The sequence below is a fragment of the Triturus cristatus genome, chromosome 2_1 (genome assembly GCF_964204655.1).
Source record: "Triturus cristatus chromosome 2_1, aTriCri1.1, whole genome shotgun sequence".
Classification (NCBI taxonomy): domain Eukaryota; kingdom Metazoa; phylum Chordata; class Amphibia; order Caudata; family Salamandridae; genus Triturus; species Triturus cristatus.
In genome coordinates, this window is record NC_140581.1 from 682,694,893 (window position 1) to 682,722,656 (window position 27,764).

At 44.2% G+C, this 27,764-nt stretch overlaps 1 protein-coding gene across 3 annotated transcripts in view; it reads right to left on the bottom strand.

The window, feature by feature from the left end:
- Positions 1-27,764, bottom strand: part of MCC (MCC regulator of Wnt signaling pathway) — a 1,374,593-nt gene that overhangs the window by 445,107 nt on the left and 901,722 nt on the right. For all 3 annotated transcript variants that reach the window (XM_085632616.1, XM_085632618.1, XM_085632617.1), the window contains one exon: positions 12,918-13,060. In XM_085632616.1, the coding sequence (XP_085488742.1) occupies positions 12,918-13,060 (143 nt within the window). The remainder of the gene's footprint in view (positions 1-12,917; positions 13,061-27,764) is intronic.

Consider the following 27,764-nt stretch of genomic DNA (forward strand, 5'->3'; position numbering starts at 1 on the left):
CAAGATAGCCTGCTGAATAGAGTCACTGAATGGCCTATGGTACACAAAACAGCAGTAACGTGGATCTACAGGGGTCCTCTTTCCCACCCCTTGTTTTAACAAGTACATGCTCTCACTAGACAGTATGCTAGAGAGCCGTGAAGATCAATGCCAAATGTACAAATGCGCATAAAATAATACATATCTAAACCATGAATCAGGAAACCAGACAAACATCACTGAATGAAGACCATGACTATTCATTCAATTAGATGACAAAAAAGGTATTTGTCTGAATAGAGCAAAAACAGATATCCGAGTCCTGAAAAGCACTGACTCCGAAAAGCTTCCTCTTAAATGACCCATAAACCTCTGCACTCCCCCGAGACTGCACAAAAAGCAATAAACTTGGGATCTTTTTCTGCACAGATCTGTTTTCCTCATCACAAGTCAATGCAGTAGACAAAGGTACAAATTTACAACTTTCCTTACTCAAGAAAATACTCCCACTGTTGCAATCCAACTAAGAAGTACAGCTGGGCAGCACCTTACTGACGGACCTTCCGGATTACTGCAACATTATCCAAGCAGGGCTCTCTAGCTCACTAACAGTCAAGAAAGGGTTCAAACCAGGTCTGGAAACCCTGTCTACAAACCCACACAAGCTTACCTTACCGGAATTCCACTTACTTCAAGCGGAGTGGAGACTAAAATCCCAGATTCTCTGTTCCACACACATGGCATACTGATGCAACTGAGCCTGATAGCTTCAAATCCTGCTTCTCTGTGACCCCTCCAAACCACCCCAGAAATCTAAGACCAAGCCAAGCTGCACCTCCCCCAAGAACCCCCCTTCTGTTTACAGAAACATGGAGACAGGTCACGGGGGTCCCTTCCTCAAAAAACAGAATTCTTTACATTTTACACTGAGAGCAGAACTCAATCAACTTTATATCAGAAAATTCTTAACATCTGAACTCTTAATGACTGTTCTTCAGTTTTGAGCTGTGATAAATACCAGGCCACAGACTTTGGGGTAGCAAGTGAGGAATCTGCAGTTATGCCGTCACTCGGTTAGGCTCACTCCTTCCCAGTATATTAAGCCTATATTCTCCATTGAAAAACATAAGGGTACATGTAGTCTATAAAGGTTAATACATAAATAAACTGATAAATAAATGGAGTACTGCATTTGTTATCTTGACTGGTTGATATGGACATGTGCTGAGGTCAAGCAAATATTTGTTTGCTTCTCTTTTTACCAATCCGATGCTGTGTCACCAGTGGAGGGATAGGAACCTGTGTCATCTTTTATCACCTGCAGAGTCTTCCAACATGTCTTCCCGACCCTCTGGAAACTTAAAATACATGTATGTTATGTGTTTATCGAAAGGGATTTTTAATCATTGTCTCTGGATCACTGCCCTCATGATCAAGTCGGATTTGCCCACATACAACAAAGTATCTTCTGAAGTAACAGGGAACCCATACACCCCCAACAAACTGTTGGGTGGATGAGAAAATGAGACTAGGAAGTATGCCACCTAGGTTGATGGATGACGGTTTGTCTTAAATGTTTTTTAAGAATCCATTGGCACTCAAAAAAGATAATCATTGGGTTCCCCGCTAAGGTATTTTCTGGGGCATACCCTTCGGACCAGATAGCTTTCTGTTTTTGATTATCACGATTGGGAGGTTGCTATCTTGGCCTGCTCCGCCATCTTTAACCTCTTGGTGTGATTGGTACTGGTTACAATAAGTCAAGAAGGGCACATAGCCCAGGCCTTGCCCTTCCAGAATACAGGCTAACATGCACATCTATGGCTCTAAGACGGTGACATCCACTAGATTCTAAGCACGGAGGACCACAACAGTTAGAAACCCAATCCCAGGGTACTCAGGGGAGCCAGATTGTCTGGGTTCATAAAAAAGGTTAATGGCATACACTGTATTGGTGGACTTGGGAAGGCCGACAGGAACATGCTTCAGCTTTTCATCTGTGTGCGCCATGAGACTTGCAATATTATTGGCGTCAAGCTTCACTATTACAATGTGTCGTATGATGACCTGACACAAAATGGACTGCCCCTGTTGCAGGTCAGTCAATATTTGGCAACCAGAACAGTAACAAAAAATCAAAAAGGCAGATGCACAGGCTTCTCTTTTTCACCAATTGCAGTGCAGACCCGATAAGACACATATGCCCGATTCAGAGTTTGTTGGAGAGGGTTGCAACGGTGACGAGTACATTATCCTTAAAATTGAAAGTCAGCCCACCTCATTTAGGATTGGATGGACCTTCAGTATGTTGATGGTGCACCACTGATATCTACCTCCGACGGACTGATAGAGTAAAGGCGGTCAGAGGTTTGCCATTTGTCCGCCCACCCTATTTTGAGTGGGTGGGCAGCGAAAACTTCAAAATGACTCGCCCCCGCCGTAAGACAAAACTTCCATGGTAAGGGGTCATTGCTTTTGATATTTACAAAAACAAAAGTTTAAAGTTTGATGGGTGATTCCATCATTTTGACAGAACCATCTATCCAACTTCCAATGCTTTTACAGGCACTGCCATGACAGTGGTTTCTGGAAATATAAGAGGTGCTTACAGACAGACATCTCTAATTTTGGTGGGCCGAGTACCCTTGCCATGGCAGGAGTAAAGTACTCCTCCATGGCGTCGGCACTTAATCTGCCCACTAAACTCTAAATCAGACCCGTATTTCTGTAAATACCCAGACCTTAATACAGAACGCAGTCAGTGGCAGCTGTGCCAACAAGACATGCAATGAAAAATGAAGATCGGGAAGGGTGGGGACCGGTCTCCGCGATGCAGAATTACTGATCGGGGAATAAGGAGAACTGGATCTTGGAGTATGGTGGTACTGGCTGCTCAAAGTTTTGTATTAAAACTACTTCGAGGAGCAGTTTCCCGACATGATGGGTGGCACGTCACCCAAAGGATGGCATTGACATTGACCAAGGATTTAGGAGTACTTGTCGGGTCAGAAGTATCAAAGGGTTTTACCCATTCTGTGTAATTGGGAAAATGTGTTCGTACATATGGCCCCTCGAGTCACAATATTCACCGAAATGTAAATAATAAACCAAACTACTTGTAACGTGGATAGATCTACCATCGCCACGGTTATCCCTTTGAATTGGAAATAAAACGCCATCTTTCCCGCCCCTATAGCTGTGTCCGTCTAGTAATGACCCCTGCATTCTGGTACCAGAGGTCACTGTATCACCGCTGGGCAATCACTGAACGAAACTATGCAAACCCCCTAATTTGCAATTGTTGGCACCTAAATGCCAGAACTGCATTACTATGAACCAGCCAAGTTAAAAATCTATGTTGTTGAACGGAATAAGACACACAAGCATAAAAAATCGAACCCGAGGCTGTTTCGTTGCTGCACAAACTCCTCTAATCCACTCTGCGCAGTTATTTCGCGTTCCCAAGGTTAAAGCAGCAAACTACACCTAAGACGTGCGTCGGGCATAATCACCCGAGCTCCACAGAGCAGGAGCGCTCCCCACACCGCCGGAAATCGACCATCAACTTCTGAAATGCCGCTCTGACGCGGGCAGCAGCGACGCGGGACAAATGGACTCGAGAAAATGGCTGTCCCTCCCTTAATGGAGGGCTTGGGGGCACACCACTACCGGGAATTAGCTTTTAGAGCTTGGAGTTTTGTCAGCCTCTACTGAAAGGTCAACAGAGGAGCCTGTGAATGAAAGAAAAACGATACATTCAGAGGCTATGTATGATTTATTGATCAACTGGCATGTTACACTCTGTGTCGCGCGCGGGCCACAGACTTTTGGGAACTCGCCCTGCTGTCATTTTTTTACGCATTCCATCACTTCGTGCCTCCGTTTCCTCTGAAATTCGTAACAACATTTTTTGTTCTCACCTACTAGATAGCGAGTGCGCTATCCGCCGAGAGACATATGGGCTTACCAAGAAGATGCAAGGGCTTGCATTCGCCTATTGCATACCACTGGCTGGTTTTCCTTTCGCTCGCATTTGCCGGCTTCAGCTTGTCATCCTGCGTTTTTCCCGCCCATGGAGCTAAGCATTTTTAACATCTCTTGATTGGTTGCCTTCTGTGTTCCCACTGCTTGCTTTTCAAGAACTCTTTTTTTTTTTGGGTGGTGGTGGTGGGGAGTTAAGCACTAAGCACTCCATGCAAGTGCATGTGTTTTCCGGCTGCCTCCCTTCTACCCCCCCATGTTCCGTGTTTTACTCTCCGACACCCGTGTGCTTTTCCATGTACCCCCAACTCACACTCACTCTCATGTACTTCCATCGATTGCTTTCTCGCCTGTTGCCCTCCCACTCCACGTTAGTCTCTTTCAACTGTTTGCCTTCCCTCAGTGCTCCACTTTGCTTTGTCTTGGCTGTTGTCTGATTTCACCCAACAGGCACTCTCCAAGTTACCTCACCCACCATCGGGGAGGCTGTGCTGCATGGCTCTAATCCATTGGCAAAGGTGGGACCTATTGACTCTTACGTTCTCATGTTCTTACCAATATGACACTAAGTTTAGTTAACACCCTAATTAGGGAGCGCTAGGAATTACAAGATAATAGGGTAGAGTGTTGTTAGTTTGCTAAATGATCATATTGTACTGCGAAGGCCTGCGTCAGTCTCCTGGCGAAGACAGCTATCCATGTTCAAGTATCAGCCTACTAATGATGAATGGATGGCTCATATTACTTATAGTCACGATTTGGAGACGGGTGGTGCCCTGAAGAGCAGCAGTAACATATTTTTCTCTGTAAGTATAAATTCCACCAGAGAATTCTGTAATGGAGGACTTACTAACAACATGCTACACTAGTTATTATTCCTACAGCAAATAATCACTACAATGATACAATTATACGGAGGTGTAGCCCACAGGAAAATGCAGATTTCAAACCACCAAGTAATATTCTGTGATTTGCATTGAAGTGCAGTGGACATTATGAGTCTAAGGGGGACAACAGTGGGAACAGAGGTACATCCCATTGGGAGTCACTATTTCCGAGTCACCAAATAAGTAGGTCTAAACACTTAACTCATCAGTGGTTGTGGTGCTGCCTCTTAAAGATGCAACTTTCCAAACACAGACAGAAAGAGAGAGATGAGAGAGTAAAGGGCACACAAGCAGCGGCAATGGTACATTCCATTGGAGGCATCTAACCCACTGAGTGTAATAAGAGCCTATGAAGTTCACTCAATGGTAGCAGAGGTCAACAACCAACTGGACGGTCTCCAGGCAAGCCATCAAGTAAGCAAGTTGTGGTGATTTAATTTCAATATCTTCATATTTCCATCACGTGACTATTTTCCTTATTGTTCCTCGTGTAGGTATTGCACAGAATGTTCCTTATATTTTCAGTTCCACTCAAAATGATTGGTTCGTGTTGTACTATTTTATTTTGTGTTCCATTTCTTGGAAGTTGAGCTCCACCTGTTGCCTGTGGAGCTGCTGTGCCCGGGTGCTTTAATCCACTTTTACTCAATTCCTGCATTTATACTGTGATTTTTATTGAACTACACACATAGAAGGACTCAACTCAGGAGTAGTGTTCGTGCAACCCCTTTGAGATACAAATTTCAATTCTCTCCCTCCACTGAGCTAATTTCACCCATTGCCGCCCCCGATGACATAACATATTTGGAACTCCATATGACCAATGTCCTAAATGGCAAGCATTTAATTCACCCTTTTATTACATGGTGTATAAATTCCCCAAAACCGACTAGATACTGGGAGGGGGTTATGTCCTAGATTAATGTGGCGACAGAGGGAAGACTGCAGATCCCCCCAAAGTATGCGTGTTAGGATCCCTATCATGATCTGGTTACAAAAACTACAAAAGTAAATAGTGGTCTTGGCACGGCTGCTGTAAAACGCTGGATCGCCATGAATTGGAAATTGCATAGAGCAGTGTTGATAACAGCATGGAAGGCAGATGTGGTCAGGTGGTCCTCAGCCGAGATACCGACTCTACACGCTCATACAGGGGTATCTCCCTGGAGACGTGGGAGAAGGCTCTCCAAGTATTCACAAAAAAGTCAGATAACATGCCCCCTTGAACTGCCACATTCTGATGACAAAACATATGGGCAGTGACCACAAGGCCACGCAATAACAAGTAATGTGGATTACATCTGCACCATTGCAAGAGAGCACTGACAAACCCGCCCCTCACCGAATCAGGCTGGTTAGTCACTACAGTATTGTTTGGAATGTCCCTGCTCTGAGAATTGTGTTACTGGTGCTGCCTCAGTCTTGTGAATGCGGATACTGATATTCTAACCTTTTAATGCCGCAGTCTTGACTGAACCAACGAATCAGAAGTTGAATACTCAGATGTGGGATGTGTTTGGAGCTGTTCTTCATGGAAATTCGACTTTATCTTTTGATTGATTTTTTTCTATGGGACATGATAAACAAGCATTGGCATAGCCAATAGGTCTCGCCTTTGGGACCTTATACAACAGTTGCATAACTAAATACTTATAAGGTCCCAAAAGCGAAACCTATTGGCTATGCAAAGCGGCCCTGCGGCCGCGAAAGTGAAAGTGATCGCGATCACGATCAAACATCAAAGCGGACATGCGGCCGCGAAAGATAAAGTAATCGCGGTAAAGCGCAGTGTGCGCGCCCGTGCACATGCACTGTGGCTCTAGGCTGGCCTGGTAGCACTTTTTGGAGCCCTCTCAATAAGTCCCGCCAGACCAGCGCATGCGCTGGGTCAGGCGAGACCTAAAAAGTATGTTTAAAAAGAGGTGCAACTTTAAGAACATACAGAGTGAGATAGGAGTACAAAGGGTGCCTCAGGCCAAGAGCTGCAATGGTACAGTCCACCCAAAGACATAGTATCCCATCCACCAAGAGAATTAAGAATCTATGGAGTTCACCCAGGAGTGGCAGAGGTCTACCTACTGAGGTTATAGCTTCCCATAACCACCTAGTGAATTATATTGATGGGGTCGACCCAGAGCAACAAAAGCGCAAGCCATTGAGAAACGCGGCTTCCAAGAAACCACCAAATATATTTTGAGTCTAAGAGGCCTACCCAGCAGGTGACCCACAAAAGGGCTGGCTCCACAGCCATTGGCTTATTATGGGTTTATGGAGACACAACCCTTTAGAGAAATCTTGTCTCCCCACAGCAACAACTGTGTCAGTGCTTAATTTGTAAAAACTTAAATGCCAGGGCCCCCTTCAGGAAGCTACTGCTGCCTACACATTGCCCCCGCTAGCGCTACCAATGACAGTACCAAACTCCTCCTGCAGGTGTGACAATTCAGACTATTCCAGGCCGCCACAGCTATGAGATTTACATGGGAGGAGGGTAATAGTAATTTTTAAAGTATATTGAATAAGTAAACAACTGTTGTTGTGCACATTCTAAATCAGACAAACAGCCCACCATGTGGCAGACTATCATAAGTGCTGGTGCTGCCAATTGAGTACTGGTGAGAAGCACCGAAAATAACTGGCTCAAATTAAGCACTGAGCTGCGACGTTCAAAGTATTTGGCACTCAGCAAAAATTTAAGGTGAACCAGACTTCTAATGAGAGAGAAGAGAGAGACAGAAGCGCCGGGAGTCTGGCCCTTCAGGGACAAATAGGAAAGATGCAGCGAGAAGATGCCGCTCTTTACCCGAACATTCAGGTTTGATTCTATGATTTACAAGTTTCCCTTTTTTATCTGTTGAAATTCAATTCACCTTAACTCTACCCTCCCCTTTTTTCTACCACAACCTCCCCCCTTTAACTACAGTCCACATATTCCAGGATCAATGTATTAACCAATGTATTGTTACATTAGTGTTTGTGTTCTGTGGTGAGTTTTGCTGGGGTGATCGCTTATTGATGAAAGGCCCAGTTTTGACTTTTCTTCTGTAAAAAACACAGGCTCAGCGCCCTTAATCTTGTGGGGCAGCTCATGTTAGGCAGAAACTTGTAAGTCATAGAATCAAACCTAAAAATCCGGGTAAAGTGCGGCATCTTCTCGCTGCATCTTCCTTATTTGCGATTCTGATTCCCATCTCTTAGGTCTGTTCTTATGTCCTGCCTAAGTTGCGCTTTGAAGGTCAGCAAGCTTTGTAGGAGATCTTTTTTCATCAGTCAAGGTATCCATCGTGACTGTAAGCAGTTTCACTGTGCTCGCCTCTGGTGTGTTGTAAGCATGCCCTGTTGTCAGTGTCAAGGCAAAAAAGCTGGTGGCCCTTTTCTGGATGTTTCTTTGGTGGGTACAACTCTTCGTACTCCACGGTATCTTTCATCCTTGACGGCATTGCGTACGTTAGCCTTGATTTGTGGATGCTTTATTGTTGGGGCCACCCTCCCCGTCTATGCTTTGTAATTCTCTGCAAACAGTCTGCTTGTCTGTGACTGTGTGGTGAAGGATCTCTTTGTTATCTTGTTACTTTTTGCACTTCGCTGTTGGGTTCATATTCACCCCCCTTTTCTTCAGCCACTCCGCTGTGTAGTTCTTGGTTCTTCCCATGGTTCCATGCAGTTGCTGGTCCCCCATAGGGGATCTCACCTCAATGTGCAGGAAGGTCCACGGGGAGGCACTATGTGATCAACATGTGTCTTGTTTGTGATTTCTGAACTCTTTGGTTCCTATATCCGGTTTGTAATTCAGGGTAAATGAGCAGGTCAGTATTCCTTGCACTCAGGCTTACTGTTTACAGGTGCGAGTGGATGACCGCTTTCGTCTGTTTCGGTGTAAATATTTATTGCCTGTGATGACTCCTCACTTTTTTGTCTTTTCACAGGAGATATATATTTGCAGGTCTTTTCATCTGCCTGCTTAAAAGCCCCCTCCCCCCCTTCTCATCTCCCACTTCCTCTCCTATGGTGTTCTGGGGAAGGGGTGCTGCCTTCTTCATGTCTGGATTGGTTTTCGGGTTTAGCATGAGGGGAGTCACCACACCAGGCTCCTCTCTGCGTGTGCCCATCCGTAGCAGTGCGTAATGGTCCCTTCACTAAGGTAATTTGGTTGTTTCCTCTGCAGGTACCTAGGTTGTCTACTGTTCCTCGCTTTCAACTCATACGTATGTCTGATTATGAGGTAGTCATCAGGCCTCAGTCATCTTCTGTGCAATCCCGATGTTCTCTGCAGTTCTCGAGCCACTGAGGTCCTTCCTCCATGGGGCCACCTTTCTTTGTTTTTCTCAGCCTCTTGTTGCTTGCGTGGCCCTGCTTGAAGGTCACTGACATCTTATTTGTTTCCAGTTCTCTATTGACTATCTTCAGTTAATCCTCATTTCATCTTCTGAGTTGCCATTTCCTTTGAAGCTTTCGTCCACCAACTCACCCACTCCTGCGCATGATCTCTAGCTAGTATCAATATTTTGGAGCGGGGGTGTGTGAACAGGATGCTGCAGTGGTGCTGGATCAGACAGACATTGCATACGTCCCAGCACAGCGCAGCCATTCAGGGTGACGTCTTGCCCACACCAGGGTCACAGTTTCCAGAGAAGCTAGGAAGAAAGTGGCCAGACGCTTGCTAAAGGTTATTAATTTGCGAAATGGCTTTCTGTAAGACCATATCTTTAGCCAAAAAGTATCAATGTCATTGACTGCAATATGTATGTCTTAACGTCAGTCAATGGTGGCCAAAATCTGGTAATATCAAATGTGCAACAAACAGAGACCAAAGACAGGAGAAGTGCCATTTCACCACAGAGTGACAACCAACAAATAAAATCGAAGTTCCCACCATGCAGCACCACACATGAAACTGCTGCTCTAATGTTCAAAGGGATAATAAAAAAAAATCCAGACGTCGACTACCTCTTACTGGCCAGTATCAGGCCCAGTGTACTTCCAGCCCAATGACCCTTCCTCTCTTCTTCGTCCTTCCCATACACGCCATTTGCACGGAACGTATGTTTTTTCTGCAAGTAAAAACAGGCCTGGAGGGAATGGAATATAGAAATGTTTTCATTCTTATGCTTTCATAATTCCCTTCTGTCTACACCTGATGCACCAAAGACAGAGGCCAAAGTTTGTTAATAAACAAAAAAAACATAATTATTTGGCAAGCTATAAAAAAATGAAGTCACGCGTTAGAATCATCACCCAATAGTTCCATAAATCTGAGGTGCTACACATACATTTTGCCTAGAATACTTGCTTTTCTCAGTGTGTGCATTTGTAAATTATCTATCTTTACATGTGTGTGCAGATACTTGATTTGAAGCTATTGAAATTTAGCAGCTTCGTGAAACTATGTGCTTTTCGGATGAGGCCAATGCTGATAAACCAATACACGACCAGGATTCCTCATAGGACCATGAACACTGTATTTACTCAGCAGTGACTCTATTATCCATCAAGCCAAACGAAGAATGCGTGAACCTGGAGACCATCTCAGATATGTAGAAATTGATGCAGGGAACCTCCCTACCTTAATTACACGTGTGAGGCTAAGACGAACGCAAGCGTGAGCATCAATAAGATTTTACACTACCATCTGAAGGTGTGCCCCCTCATACTGAGTTTTGGGACCTAGCAAAGACTGATGTGTCCCACCCTGTGTGATTATTTCTTTAAAATTAAAACACCTTAATTTTACAATAAAAAGCTTTTCCTTCAATTAGATGCACTGGAATACTACAATGTGCTAATAAGGCAGATGTAAGCCATAGATAAGTTCTCTTTTACACTTGAAAGTAAAAAAAATACATTATTATGGATTTGACGTTATTTTCTACATAATATATCATCTTCTGCATAATTTGCAGATATTACCCAACAAAAAAAATAATTTCTAGTTCACACAGGTCAGAGGGTACTGAAAATACAGTGATCTGTGTTGCCGTGCAGTGGAAAGCCCTTTGCAAAGTTTGACAAGTCACCTTTCAATTGCCTATTGCTGTATTTGAGTATTTAACTGTTACTAAAGAGGTGGAATCTTTGCCCAGAGTAATCAAGTGTAAAAAACAGACAGAATAATGCAGTAATACCGATATAAAATGTGCTGCATTACTCCGCATAATTTGTCTTTTCTTGCCGCATTTTCTGGTCCTCCCCGGTAGCATAATTCCAGTGGCCCTAGTCATAGTGCTATGAAATGTCAAAACCATGGTAGCAAGCGCTACATATAAAAAACAAGCTATTTGTTATTGATTCATTATTATTGTAGTGATCAAAGTAGATCAGTAAAGTTGTAGCACTACGAGGTAGGTGTGAAGCACTATACATTGGTTGAATCACATTGCTCACTAGGATTTTTCACTTTGCAGGACGTCTTGGACTCGGGTCTGTTAGTCTGTTTATCCTTTAGATATAATCCAAAGTTAAAATGTACTTGCCAGGCACATTATTAAAAATTCCGGCACACATAGTCACATGCAGAAGCTCATGACGCCTTCTCTAATCCTCTTAAATATTTTAGGATCGGTACTTTTTAAAGTAAACAGAATGATCGGTGTGTTTCTTACAAGCGACTCAGGGGCGGCTCCTCCGCTATGGTGGAGGAGGGTCGCCCCACTGCTTTGAGCAGTGTAAAGGAAAGGAAACATAAAATGATAATAACGTTTAGTTATTATCATGTTATGTTTCCTTCCTTTTGCGGACTGGCAGATGAGCGGGGCTGAGGGCAGGGGAGGGGGGTTTGCCCACTCATAAGTGCGCAATGACTGGTTGGCCGTCCCTCTCAGGCCGCCCAAACCAGTCATGCACACTTTTCCCCGTTCTCCATGCAGGCTGCATTACAGCCTGCATGGAGAACAAGCCCAGGCTCCCCTTCCCTGGTTGAGCATTCCACCAGGATGCTCAAAACCAATCACAATGCTGCATTGCATCATTGTGATTGGTCGGGGGAGCCTGGCTTCCTGTCCCACAACGAGAATAGGAGCAACGAGCAGAGCCGCGGTGGCGGGATCGACAGCAAGGTAAGTGTTGTAATTTGGGGTTTTTTGTTTTTCATTAAGCTCACGACCGCCCCACCCCTCCCGCGCACGCCACCCACGAGTCATGTCGCCCGCCATTGCACGCGACAAAAGAAATTGACAACCATTCCACCCCCACCCTGGTATGAAGAATCCCTTAGCCTTGCTGTGCATTATGTATAAAAATAAGCACACCACAGCTGCGACTATTATTGCATCTTCCATGCAGAAAAGATGAGTTTCACCTCATATCATAATTTTGCCACCAATTATTTTGATATATTAGTAGAGCTTGTCTCATGGATGCTAAACCCCCAGACATGTTACTCTCATTCAGGTATGCGATTGATTTGGTGTGATAACGACGCCCAAGGACAAAAGAGTCACTACACGGTGGCTAGACCTGGGGGCAGTCACTGCATAGAATAGAGCGATGGAGAGGCAAGACCTTTAAATGCAAAGCCACGAGGAGTCTTGCAGCAGATAATCACAAGGGATGAGTGAGGATCTAGACAAAGTCAAGATCTCCAGCCTAGAAGTAATTCCATAGGTGACAAATTACAGGTATGCTAGCTAAATGAACCAGAACATTTGATTGGGTAGACAGGCCCATTTCAGAAGTCCTGAGAATTGGGGTGGGGTGGGCCGATCTTAATTTTAGACTGAGTCCCAAGGACACAGATGAATCCTTGGTGAATACGTTCCTTCCTGTAGTCATCCGTGGGGTGTATTTTCATGTTGTCATCACACGTACAGAGGTAGGTTGCAGGAGACCTTAATTACAGCTATAAAGTAACATGATAATCTCTTTGACAACGAGAAGTTGTATTGAAAAGAACACATGCACTGCAAGCCACTAACATTATAATGACTACTCTTGCTCATGTGGAGTGTGTTAGGTTCCACAGAAGAATAACCCATTCAATGTACATATGTCTGTTCTTATTTCAAGCATCAGCTATGTTGGGCTTTGAGTTTCAGCGAGCAGATGATGGCTTTGATGAGACTTGGGGTCACTCACCCACATCGGCAGTAACCATGGTGGACTGGTTTTCTAGCACAGACACCGAGGTCTGGTCCTGGTCCATGCTCCGCGAATCGTCATTGGCCTCTTGCTGACTATGGCTAAGTTCTGATCGCAGCTCTGAGTATTCATCCTCCTCCCTGAGTAGAAATCAAGACAACAAACAAGAGGATGAGAAAACCATGCCTCTGAACATACTCCAACAACAGCAACCAACACAGTCTGCATTTATACATAAATACAATTAATGAACACATTTGTCATGAAAAGAAAACAACATTAAGTGAGATTCATACAAAAAAGGGAAGCTGGTGTGAGGTATCAAGTACTTAGGAGTTATAATTACAGCAGAATACATCACAATGTGATAAATCCAGGGCTTAAATCACTGACAGCCTTAATAACAATCACAATAGACTTGTCCTATGATAATGGGAAAAACGCCGTATGTCCGACAGTGCCTACTGTATGACATATATGTTTAGCCAATAAAACCAGCATTCAAGAGGTTTGCCCACTCTCTTAGCAGCATTTGAGAGACAGTCAATTATTCAACCACTGATGCTACTCTGGTGGGGTGATGAATTTGGATCAAGATAGTATGGAATCATGCTCTCCGCCATTCCCGCTTTTTTGACTTGAGCTAGAATCTTACTTTTATACAAGGGATTTAAAATGATATGTCACCGTCAAGTGCCAGCTGCTTGAATGTGAGTTGGTTAATTTAATAAGGAAGGGAGGAATACATGCATTCCAATCCAACACAGCAAGAGAGGGCGAGGTCTAAAGAATTAGGAACAAGGGCCATTGGACTGGATTGCTGTCTAAAGTAAAATAGTTCTAATGAGCAGCTGGTACACTTTGTTCCCTAAAACTGCCTGCTTTCAAGCATCATTTCAAATAACCATGAGTCTGGAGCAGAACAGAGGAGGTCTTCTTGTCTAAATCTGTATTAAAAAATGAATGAGCTTCAACATGGCCTTGGGTATCAATTTCATGGTATGCTTAGTAGTAAGCAGGCAGAGTAAATTACTCCTGGATGATGTTCCATGTTAATGTGGTGTTGTTGGGAAGGTTTTGCAGACGCTGCAACACTAACACTCAATTTTAAGGATCCAACAATGCTAGACAAGACAAATATGCTATGCTGTGTACAAAATGATTTGTGCACCTACAGCCATGATGAGCGCAAAATGCGAGCATGCAGGCTGGTCAAGTAGTGAAGACACCATAGACCCAGATGCATCCCCTCATTCACAAAGGCACGTGCCAGGCTCTGCGCTCTCTCTCTGGTCCCTTTCCCTACAAATGCCCTGATCTGGTGTGTTAAGCCACAATGCAGACAAAAGACAAATGTTACACATTCTACATTGTGTATCCTTGTGCTTGTCTGCAGCCTTCTTGTCTTGTCTTTACTCAATTTTTGCCACCCAAGCATAGGCATAAAAATGGCATAATTAGTCAGACTCAAACACGAATGCAATGGGGCAGGGCGGGTCAGTATGAGCCAGAGAGTTGGCTGGGCATTGCCATGCACTTATCCCGAGTCTGCAGACAACCTGCGTACTGGGCCTGACACACAGTGCTGGCCTGCAAGAGTGAATTCAGGCATCTCCTACCAAGTAAATGCAGCCCCTCTGCGTCCTGTTCCAAGGTGGGCACTGACACAACCATAGGGCTTCCAGCATTGTGGATAGTGTGGTCTATCGCCGATGTTAGTGGCAGACTTAAGCCCAGTACGAATACGCCATAGGAAGTCTGCGCCTTCCCTGAGAAGTGTGATAGTTGGCTTCCCAATACTGTCCCGCCCATCAACTGCCACTCCCTCCTCTTGTGAAAGTAGACCTCAGAGGCGATGTAATTCCAAACAAAGGCTTTATTCAGGTTAGTAGATGGTGGCCCCAACCATGCTTGCAGAAGATAACAGGTCTGTCGACCAGTCTCCCCCAAACGCAATTCCCACATTCCAGGGATGATGCGGTTGATGATGCCGTGGTTAGAAGGGAGATGATGGGGTGGTTATAGAAGACTGCATCATCACCTAGGTACAGAATATCACTTCACCTCCCTCATCTAATACAATCACTAAAACATTTTAAATAACATAATAACTTCACTGATAACTCAATACACATATGTACAAGTACACTACAAGAGAAATAATAATAAAGATGTGCAAAAGAGCATAAAGACAGCAAAGAACATATATATTAGACAGTCTTGTAAATGCACAGGCTTTTTACGTTCTGTTGTGGTCTCACATTTCAATTCCTTGATGGATCCAAAAAAGATCCTTCATCAGTCTCACCCACAGAATCCACCAAAACGCCACCCTGATAATATTGTGGAAATGTGTCTAAAAGTGGGCACACTGGTGCAGGGTCACCCTCTTGTTTACGGGTCCAAAGACCAACAAAATAGAGATTTGCACTGAAGTTGGAATAAATAACAAGTTTATTAATCACTCATGAGTGGGACCCAATCCCCACAACACTCTCAAGTGCTGCAGGAGATGGTGCACTGAATTCACAAACCGTGTCCCTTTTATACCGGTTTTCTGCAATGTAAGCATGTGAACAGAAATAGGAAGAACAAGTTTTAGAAATAGTTATCAGCAAACAAGGGCAGATGAATAACTACATGGTCAGCAAAGTAAGAGGGGGAGTAGGAATGCTTATGGCAGCAGTAAATGGTCGACAGTTAACATCTAAGACCAGGTGCACTGGCAGCCACAAACTCTCAGCACGTACATTACTTTTAGCTGAGTCAGGAAGTCAACTAAAATAGATAACACAAGCAGAGTGAAAAGACGAGCAGCAGAGGACAGGAGAATTACAAAGGAAATTAAATGGACACCACAGCCAAAATGGCTGTCGCTTATGCTAAGTAAAATATTACACGTTTTCCACAATATCTAGTAACCCTGTTGAGATTGCGAATCCTGTGATCACTTGTTTTCACAACATTCTTGAACAATTTCATCACCTTGAAAGGTTGCCTACACTTTGAAGCTTTAACATCCTTCCATGGGGATCGGGTTTTTATCCTGTCCCCTCCTTGCACAGGAGTCTCCTTCACAGTTTTTCTCTTGTCTTGGAGCTCTTTACTTTGCACTTTCTTCACAGGCTCTCTCTCTCTTCACCCTTCGGCATTTCACACCTGGTCATCCACTTCTTTCCTTCTCTCATTGACCCAGGCAGGAAATTGTCTCACAACTGGGAACCCTCTTCTTGAATAAATGGAAAGGAGAGACCCCAGTGGTAGACTGCGGTGTGAGGCAGTATTCTCACTTTTTTTTCTCATCTCATTTTCCCATGCCATTCCACACACCAGGAATTGCCATAGACTTTCTTTGAACACTTTAATAAAGTGCTCAACAACACCATTAGACTCAGGGTGGGACAGCGCTGGCTTCTTATGTTTAATCTCTCTATCTTTCAAAAATGTTTCCACCACCTCAGAGGTTAGTTGAACACTGTTGTCAGTGAGTATAGAGGAAGGGAAACTTTCCCTTTCAATACTTCTAAAAACCCTATAACCTCCATAGACTCTACCGAGTTTACAATCTTGCTCTCAGACCACCTCGAATCCATGTCAATACAATCACATACCTGTCACATGAATTCACCGAGACTGGGCCCAATATATCCAATGCAATATCCACCCAAGGCCCAGAAGCTTTCTCTCTCACTGCCATGGGCTGAGTTCTGCATTTGAGGACTTTATCCCTCCGCACACATTCTAAACAGTTTCCAACCTCCCCCTCAATTAACAAATCCATGGCTGGCCACCAATACTTTTCTCAGACCCTCTCCCTGGACTTGGTTATGCCCATGTGGTTAGCATGTGAATAATCCACCAATCTCTTCCTTATACTATGTGGCGGAACAAACCAATTTACTGCCACTCAGCAGCAATCCATTCACAACAGCTAACTCACTCTTCACCTGCCAGTATCCCAGGATTTCCTGACCACACTTGCTTTTTGTACACCAACCTCTCAAACCCATCTCCATCAATTTTTGCAATACCATATAATCCTGAAGCTCCTTCTTCCACTCCGACTTCTGAATCACCCCATCAGTTACCAAATACACCTTCACGTCTTCATCAAAATCCTCCCCAGCAAACTCATCATCATCCACCACATCACGTGCCACATGTGTATGGCACAACCTCGAGAAACAGTCAGCCTGTACGTTACATGCCCCAGGCACATAGGACACTTAAAATCCGTATTCCTGAAGTGCAACCACCCATTTAAGGATGCGATGGGGCATCAAATTAATGCCTTTTGTTGAAAAAACATCTTTAAGAGGCTTGTTATCGGTCTTGATCTCAAACCTGTGTCCCCACAGAATCTTCCTGAGCTTCCTCACTGCCCAATACACACCCAAAGCTTCGTTATCCACCACAGATTAATTAAGCTCAGCTCCTCTCCGACCTCTCGAAACGAACAAGATCATTCTGTTTTGACCACCAGACTTCGGAATCAAGACCGCCCCCAAGTCTTTGGAACTGGCATTCAGTCATTATTATTGTTTCATCATTGCTGTTAAAACTACCTAAATCAGATGCACCTTCCAGGCTGTTCTTTATAGCCACAAATTCTTCTTCACATGATTTGCACCAAACTAATTCTTTGCCCTTGCCAAGCAAAGTTCTCATGCACACAGTTTTTTCAGCAAACCTGGGAACAAACGTGTAGTAAAATTCCCTCATCCACAGAAATGTCACTAATTCTTATGTTTTTTGAGGAGGTGGTGGCTCTTTAAGGACATTCACCAACCCACTTCTGGGCAGAATACCTATTACTGTGTTCATGTGACCTCAGTACTCAATTTGTGGTACATAAAATTTACACTTCTCAGGTTCAAGCCCACACCTCTGAAACCTTCCCAGTACTTCACTCAACCTCCTTTTATCTTTGCCAACCTCAGCCCCATAAAGCTTCAACCCTTTAACACCTTTAAAAATTCTCTCCAACGCCCTCTGAAAAAGAGAGACTACAGAAATCAACCGAAATGGCATTCTGAGAAATCTGAAGGTGCCGAAGGGAGTGACAAAAGTGGTGAGCTCCTGGGAAAAGGGGTGCAACCTAATTTGGTGATATGCTGATGTCAGGTCTAGCGTGGGAAAATGCTTGGCACCATTCAGGGAACACAACATCTAGTTAATGTTAGGAGTGGATAATGCTCCACTACCGTCGACTTGTTAAGTTGTCAATTTGTTATCTTGTTATCATCAAACTCAACCGCCCTCACTTTTTTTTATCTTGCTAGTAGCTCTACAACACTTCACAAAGTTACCCTTCTTCGAACAAATGATGCACACCACCTTCCACCTAGGACAATCCTTGAAGTTGGCCATATGACCTACATTCCCACCAGAAACATTTCCCTGGAAACATTCTTGTGACTTTGGCACCTGCTTTTTTCACTGTGCCACCCTGCCCTTTGAAGATGTGTCTTGAACAAGCTTTACAGCCAAATACTCTGACTTATGTGTACATATGGCAGTGCCATAAATAACCTCCACACACGCCTTAGAATGCCCATACGTATTTGCCATGGTGACCACTTCTTGCAAAGGATTGTCCTTCTGCCACATACTCTCTTTTTTCTAATGAGCACCTCAACATAAATTGGTCTATCAGTCGTTTTTCACAGTTACCACCAAAGCTGCAGGTTAATGCCAACCTGTGCAATTCCATGACATATTGCTCAACAGACTCTCCTTGCCATTGTACTCTTTTAGCGCTCTAGCACAGTGCTCGATTTTGGAAAATAATGTAGGTCCAACTTTTTTAGGCAGATTTCATATTTCATATTCATTGAGATTTGCTGCGTCACTATCTGACAGGTCAGGGAGATGTTCAAACATCTCCTGCCCTTTGGTGCCCGGACAGTGCATCAGCAGTGTCATTTTACGTTCAGCACTGAGTGACGTGCTACACACCCTTGCATAATGGCTGAAAACATTCTTCCATTTTAGCCATAGTACCGGTGGATCACCAGGTGATGTAAGGAACTAAGGAGGAGCAGTGATGTTTTGCATGTCACAGAGAAAGGGATAACAGCAATGAAAGATACAAGTGAAGTCAAGATTTGATAAAGTCTATCATTTTAAATCACAATGGTATTCATTCAATACAATCCCAAGATACATGTGTGCAGTAGTAACAGAGCAAAAGTAGCAGAGTGTAGATGTAAAAGTTGACTCTGTTGAGATACAGCATCAGTTAATGATAATATAAAATTCCAACACCCGTTAATAACAATATAAACTTCCAGAATTTCAGCTGTAGCATACACTGTGGACAGTACTAACACCAACAGAGGGGCTGGGAGGGGAGAAGCAACACGGAGAGGGGGTGGGAGGGGAGAATCAATACGGATGGGGGTGGGAAGGAAGAAGAAACACGGACAGGGGGGTCGGAGACAAGAAGCAACACAGACGGGCTGGGAGGGAAGAAGCAACAAAGCAACACAGGCAATGGTAGGGGTTGGAGGGAAGAAAAATGCAAGAAGCATCACGGACAAAGAGGAAGAAGAGAGAAAAATAGTTAGTACTTCAATCATAGCGCAAGCAGCGGGCGGACCCTAATCAAGAAGCAATCATCACTTGGAAGTGAAGCCGGCATGTGCTGGCCACTTAGAAGGCAGCCAATAAGTGCGACAATGAAGACAATGAATGATAAGGCATGGGTGGGCTCCAAGCCCCTTGCAGTATACATTATTTCTTCCAAGCGACAGCGCATGCAAACTGTCTTAGGCGAGCCCTAAAAAGGAGCGCAGACAGGTTTTTTTAAAGCAGGTGGAGGACAGCAACACAGAGTGTGGGTGATGAGAAGCAACATGAAGGGTGCAGGTGAGAAGGAAAGAAGATGGAGGGCGTCAGTGAGGGAAGGCAACATAGAGGGCACAGGTGTAGAAAGCAACACGGAGGCCATGGGTGGGGAAAGCAATATGGAGTTCAAGAGTGGGAGATGCAACATGGAGGGCACAGGGGGACTAAAAAGAAGCACAGGGGTAGAAGCAACATGGGGGATGAGGGATAAGTGCACGACTTGTTGAGAGAGAGCAACATGGAATACAGGGTAAAGGCAGGGGCGTTACACAGGCCCCCGCATCCCCCGCAGTGCGGGGGGCCCGAACTGCAGGGGCCCCCCTCCACCCAGTACTCGGGCCTTAGAGCTCCGGATTAAATCCGGAATGGGGGCCCCTCCGTGTACCTTGCAGGGGGGCCCCTCAGCTTTCATTACGCCAGTGGGTAAAGGGAAGCACATGGGTGAGAAAGAGCCATACAGAGCTTGGCAGGAGAAGCATAGAGGAAGAGTACAACTTGGAGGTGGGCAAGGGAGGAGCACAGTGGAGAACGAGCAAAACAGGGCGTGGCAGAGTGGGGAAGAAAAGTGTAAGAGGAAGACAACTGGAAAATACAAACACTCTCAAGGAATGTTTCACCAAATAGAAACAAATAGTGCCTGAAAATTAAAAAGCGGACACAAGAAATGGGGGATGCTCCAAAAGAGGGACAAACCGAAGAAGAGGAATACAAGCCCACACAACAAAACGAATAAACAGCAAGCAAATGAAAGTGAGAATAAAGCCAACTAATAGTGAGCAATGGCCAGGCCCTAAATCCACTCTATGCTTATAAGTCTTTTCACAAACAGACAGCTTGCGCGGTCTGTTAGGCAAAGCCTTAAAACGTGTATTGCAAACATGTGCAGCATTCTTTTCTGAATATGGCCCGCGCTGCACAGGCGCATGCTCCTGGTAAGACACATAGGTTCCTTGAGACCAAACTCAAAAGCTGCAATGTTTTCCTTAAGAAACGTCCTGGAGGCCCTTAAATGTTCAGTCCCACGGTGCAGATTAACAGACGATGAATAACATGAATACAAATGCGGAGCAATGCAGATACATAAACATGAGTTAATGTTCTATGAATAAGTTAATTATTAGGCAACCAGCATGTCAGCAATATCTTTAAACAAAACAATTACCAGGCACTCAATGTGTTGAATTTCTTTTCCAAAAAAGCTAATTAGCTTTCCATCGATATATCATTCTATTCTGCAATCACCACTTCAGTAAGAAACCTTTATTACTTCCACGAATGGGTGCTTGCCAGACCTATAAGGCTTGCTGGGCACAAATCTTGCACTTGGGTTGGCTGCTAGCCAGGAAGGCAGACTTCATTACTAAAGGCGCCAGATGCCTTTTTGTTGTGTTACTCTGAGGTTGTTGATAAACCTGTTATAAAGGAACACTGAATCAAAAGCAGAACAAATTCATTTCTGCCTAAAACCAGCAATACATTTCTGCCTAATTTCACAAAAAGAAGCTTTCACTAATACATAAAAAGTAATGTTGTTGCTTACCTTTACAGATTCCAAGTTCTTGGGGACCAAAACAGGCTACTTTCTTGACAGGACCTATTACACTTACCAATTTTTTAGGTCGAGCCTGGGCAGCGCATGCGCTGCTTGTGAGGCATGCTATATTCAGGTATGGACGTAAAGCTCCACCCACTCTTCGCTCATCTTTTCAATTGGTTACAGAAACTGTCCTTTTTCCAAATGGTTCTGATTCGTTATTAGGCTCGTTCGTCCCTCCTTAGTAACGCCTTGTTTACATTTGCAGCCTCCCAGGAACAATGGACTTTTTACATTTGTTGTTAAACAGTCTGTTTTATCTACAGTGTGTGAGCACTATTTTCTTTAATGTCTTTCATCTAGCTGCTTTTGCCCGACCATGGACTTTGTGCTCTAGCTTTCAAAAAAGCTCCCTGCACAGCGCGGCACTACTGCACACGCTAAGCTGCTTATCAAATGCTTTTTATTTTTAAAAGTGCCCCATACTGCGCTTTTACTTTAATGGCGGCTGCACATTGCTTTACACGAGCCGCGTCTTAAAAAAGGAGCGTGGCTGATATTAAAGTAAAAGTAGGGCATGGGGCACTTTTACCCCAAAAAACATTTGTTTGTCAACTTGACAAACAAATGTATTTTTTTGTAAAAGCGCCTCATACAGTGCTTTCACTTTAATGGCAGCCGCACACCTTTCTTTAGACGCGGGACGTCTAAAGAAAGGGGCGTGGCATGGGGCGCTTTTACAAACAAGCATTTGGAATGCAATAGGTCTCGCATTTGTGAGAGTTTAAGTTGACAATGCCTTTTATTTATCCTTTAAAAACCAAAACATAAATAAAAGGCATCGTCATTTACAATGCCAATAGCTCAAATTTGCGTAAAAATGCGAGACCTATTGTATTGTAAATGATCGTTATTGTCAAGTTATTCACCCAGTGGCATCTGCCACACAAACAACAGTCCTTTCCCAATTCCCCACCTTGGCTGTCCATTCCCCCCACCCGTAACTATTTAAACCCCACCGCCCTTCATGCCTTCGGCGATCCTACTGAGAGTCCGGTACAATTCCCCAGTACTTCAATGACCCAGCTGGACAAGGTCAGGATCGTCCCCTCTCCCCTACATATACAAGAAAAGCATTAGAAAAAGGGGTTCATGCAAGCACTCTCGGACTAAACATATCATGCTCCGTTCAAGGTAATATTTAGTAGAATGACCTTGTATACGGTTGATGGTGGACCATTCATTTCCTGTTTTCCAATCGGCACCCCGTAGCTTTCAGTTTGCAAGCAAGCTTTATCGAGGCTTTAAAATGGCACCATAAACAGATAACGATGACAAATTAGTAAGTCTGCAGCGGTCATGCTTGAGGGCCTTGAAGGTCCTCTAATAGATGGGTAGGTGAAAAACATTTGTGGTTCCGTTTCAGTGAATTTCATGTCAGATGGACACTGTAAATACTGAAATTAGGTGACCGTGGAGCTCAGTTTCACCCATTCTAGTCCAACTTCAAAGGACCGGTATATGAACTTTTTTGTGGTGCTGTTGCACCCCAAATTTACAAAATACTATTTAAACACAGGCCCCTTCAAGCTGGCCCACCAGGCAGTGCCACAGACTGCCCGACAGGCCAGTCCCGCAGTAGGAAGGGTTGGGGTGCATGCAGTTTCTCTTAGAAGGAGCTGTTGAGTGAGGGGCGTGAGGTTTAAAGATGTGCTCCAAAGGTGGAGCAGCGAACAAGTACCTGCACTGAAGTACGCTGTTTTGCAAAGTAGTGTGAGAACAGACACCTGCGCATGCAGGCACTTCCCTCTTACCTACCCATTTCTTGTTAGTACGCTGACAGAAAGAACCATGTTTAAGGGCGCCAGGAATCCGATCATAATCAGAATAACTCGTGACCTTGCCAGGGTTGTGAAATACTATGCAAATTATATAATACAATGCAAACTTGGTTTCACAGCATGACTCTCTTACTCTGGGGTTCAAAAGTGCCTGGTAGGTACTTCTAGGCAAGAGGCCCTGCCCCCTCACACAGTGAGATTTTTCTTTAAGTTGGCAGGTATGGATTTCCCTTATCCTTCATTTGAAACATGTGATGAGATAGTTCATCAAACTAGGCAACTGCATCGTTCTACATGGACACACAACAATTTGGGGTACTGGAACCAGCCGGGCACCAGATGGTCACTATTACTGGTAGCAGTGACACATCGCCATATTTGGGTTGAGCTGCATCAGCTGATCCATCCAGGTGTGGGCAGGAACATGTTGTCTTCATAGTTAGAGAAAGCAGTGGCACATTCAGGGAGCAGACCCTGCCAAGGATTTGGAAACCATGCAGGGTCCAAATATTCCATGAGTTAGAACTTGCCCCTCTCCTGCATGGACCTTAGTGTTAAGGTGGCACTGAATAGGTCCTTCTCTGCATGGGTAGCCACACTCAGTGTGGTGCCTGCCCCTTATGTGAGAAGGGCTAGGGAAGCAGACACTGAGCTCACTGGGTAGACTGGAGCCCAGCCTTAGGAATATTTCCCAAGGGCAACTGTGCTGAACAGATCAGGAAAGTTGCAGTGATGGTGCATGGCCGAGACCACCACCAAAAGGGTTAAGACGGATCAGTGCTCTGGGGAAATAGGGAGCTGCAGGCTCAACTGAGGAGAGTGCCTTTCTAGTTTGGACACTGGCTTTTATTCAGCATAATAATGGCTCATGGGACAATAAGCAGAAAGTGCCCAAGAAGAAGTGCAACTTTTTCTTCCACAAATCTTCAACGCCCAGGTAGACCCATGGTGATGATTGTATTGTGGGTGGCTTGGTGGGCTCTAGTTTCTTGGTGGATGCAAACCTAATGATTGGTATGCTGAAAGAGGTTCAGCAATCAAATAAATGCATAGATGTGAGAATATCCTTTAAGGAAAGGATAATGCAGGGGTTTGAATAGTGTGCTTTAAGAAATGAACTGGAGACGGTCATTGAGTTCATAAAAATATCTCAAGGTAGTGCGACATTTAAATTACTTTTGAAGTCTTTTCAATGACATTTATGAAATCAAAGATGGAGTCACTGGAGAATGCAGGTAGGGGCTTCGAGTCAGAGTCTTGAGGGAAGACATTCATCTGGTGATCTACGGATTTGTTCAGTGATGAGATGCTGGAGATAGTCTCTTTTGAGGCCATTTCTGCAGTTAAAGTGATGAGGTTGCCAGGAAGAGTCATGGAGGTTTGCAATGTGGAGCAGCATGCTCTGTGTGGAGCTTGCAATGCAATTCGATAACCAGGAGAGCAGGTCGGAATGGAATCCTGGCGGACTGACTCAGAATCCACATTCTTCCTGATGTGGAGGCAGGAGCTGGAACAAATTAAGATGAAACTTGTCCATGGAGTGGCAGCTTCCATTTGTTATCCAGCCAAAATAAGGGTCAAAGATGAAAGAAGAGCAAATGTTGCCCAGGACTTTCTGGTGCCCAGTGCTTGAAATGGAAATATAGAAGTGCAGGTACTCTGTAGCAGAGTACCTGCTTGTTTCTGAGAAGTGTTGGTACTCTCCAATTAAAAGTATAGCATTTCTATTGAGAAGTGCCGGTACTCTCCCTCCCAAAATAAAAAAGTGCCGGTACTCCATACCGGACAGTACCGGCCCATTTAAAGCACTGCTGGTGCCACAGTAATTTCAAAGGCTGAAAACCTGTGATATTCCCCTACTATATGGTCTGTCTTAGCAATACTGAGTTGCATTCATAGTCCACATGATAACTGTTCTTTTGATTGTGGGGAGGGTTACATGAGGGATACATTATGTAAGTTCTAATTTTGGATTTTGGGTCTGCTGTGTTCATAATTTCCAGGGGAGCGGGTTTATGCATTGTGGACATGTATCCCTAATCCTCCCTCTTTCACCCTACATCAGCTGTGACCTAAGGGCCCTATGGAAAATGGGTGTTTTTATGGAGGTGGGCAAAATATCTTACTTATTTCTGTTATTAATTAGCTGCTCTAGCAGATTGCATGACCATGATGGAGATTCAAATAGAGCAAGAACATGTTGGGTATCAGCAATGTAGCTTTATGTAATTTCAATAAAAACTATTTAAAAAAACGTTTCTATAAGTTTATCAGGATCTGGAGGAGGTGGACCTGAGATGCAGCCACTTCTTTGGGAGGCAATCCTTATCAGGATAGCAATGGATAGTTTGTAGTGGCAGATAAACCATTACCAGAGCCATTATTCAGAGAACAAACAGCAACATCCTTTACCGGTAATGCGGGTCCCGTACATTGAATTGGCACAAAACATCTGATCTAGCAGGACAGGCACATGAAAGTATGCATCTTGGAGGTCTATATGGCAAAGCTGCTTGTTCTTCCCAGGAGACAGGCCAGAGCCAGCATCCAGAGCTTTTGAAATGAGGGGACGTGTGTTAAATTAAGGATGTTCTTTTGACATCCACTGAAGTAGAGGGATCCTCAATGAGAAAATTATGGAGGAGATGTTGAGGTTTATAAAGCTGGCCATTACACCGATGTGCACCCATGAGCAGATGGTCATATGAGTCCCATGACGTGGGAATGTCATTCTTCCTCTGGGGTAGTAAGCGTCCTCTGCAATAGAGTGGTAGTTACTGGAGCCCTGAGGACATTAATGGGATTTCTTGCCTCTAGGGAGGCTGCCCTAAAGCATCTCCTCATAGACTGGTAGGTATGAAGGCAGATGAAAAGGTGGTACTAACTTGGAGAAAAAAAAGTCCATCCCCTATAAAAACTGGAAATCCTTGGCTGAAAAAGGGCAGGGTCATGGTGTTACTGCTTGAATGGGAATCAGAAATGTGGCTATTAGCCTGCCTGTTTTGTACTGCTACTGTGCCTTTTCTCTTGCCGTTTCAGATAGATTCTTCCCATTAAACAGTGTGAAGATAATATTGACTCCAAACCAGGCCTGCTGCTGCATACAAAACCTAGTGTTTAAGGTCCATTCTACCTGCGTAACGGAATTGGGTACATATTTAGCCTTGTCTCACCCATGTTTAGTGAGCACAAGATCAATATTCTGTCAGTCTGGCTTAAAGACCATGTATTAAGATTTTCTTTCAAGAGTTTGAGATACTTGGTTTCACTCTAAATAAGGGAGTATGAAGCATTTACCTTCGGAGCAGCTGTACATCACCACAGACTGAGCACGGAGATTTCCGGTTACAAAGTCAATATTGTGCATGGAAGTACTGAACTTTTTTGCACCCTAAATGTTTGAGGTGGCCCTAAAATTGAAGGCACTACCAGATGGTCCAAAAACAACCCAAACATCTATGTGTATATCAGTTTAGGGAGGTATTGTACTGAGCAAGAAACACATGACCACTTCCTGGTTGAACTTCAATCTATATATTTGAAGCAAAAGTTTTTTCAGTGGAATCTGGGTCCATGTACTCAGAATAATAAGAAACATTTTCCATATTGTCAACAGTATTAATGCGCATTTGTTTGTATGGGGTATTTGTATAACACAAACCAAGCAAAATGTCAGTGGAATACTGTGCAGATTGAAAGGTAACGATAGAGTAAACATGTGATTGGGGGTGTAGCTAGTCCTTGAAAGTGAACCAATCCAGACAAGGGTATGGCCAACACAGAATCCTGGACCAAAGTGTTCCTGTGAAAGGCAGGTTGAAAGCATCTAGGGAATGCTTCTGCCAACAAATGCAAGAGAAAGACTCATGAACACTGATGTCACCCTCCTGGATCCTGTAACAAATGTAGGAAGGTGAAGCCACATACATCTCAGTTATTCAAAGTGGATCAGACACAGAAGTCACCATTCAGCAGGACTGGTCAGCAGGGCAGTTCATTAGGGTGACGTTAACCACTGCCAGAACAACATCGCATGTGAGTGCATGGTAGGGCAATACCATACTCTTTGAAATGTGTGGCTTTGATGCTTTTTTTGCTTTTTGCAAGAATTCGCCTCTTTTTCCCACTCAACTACTTCCTGCTCTGGCCTGGACTTAGACTGCACCATTGGGGGAGGGAGGGAAAAAGAATCTTCGAGGGATAGAACTTGTAGAACTGTGCCTGATCTAACAGTGCCTGATCTAAAGGTCACTCACCAAAGAAGACTAGCTCATTTCCCTGGCGCAACCCAATGATGTCACTGGAATACACAGAGAACTGGTCCTTAAAAATGCAACCGGGGAGAGGAAGGAGTGCACAAACTCTCAGTGCAATGACCCAACCATTTCATGCCCAGTAAAAGGAAGCAGTACCCCACTGTGCACACCGTGCAGAAGTCAACTGGAACCTTCCAGCCCAAAAAAAATAACTGAGCTTGAACAATGCTGCAACAGAGTTTCTGGATCAAGTGATGGTTTTATTCCAAAGTGGTCTTTGGCTATTTGTTCATAAACATCCTTTTACTAGCAAAATCATCTGTGTGACCTGTTACGCTATTAGCACATATTGTTTCCTACCAGT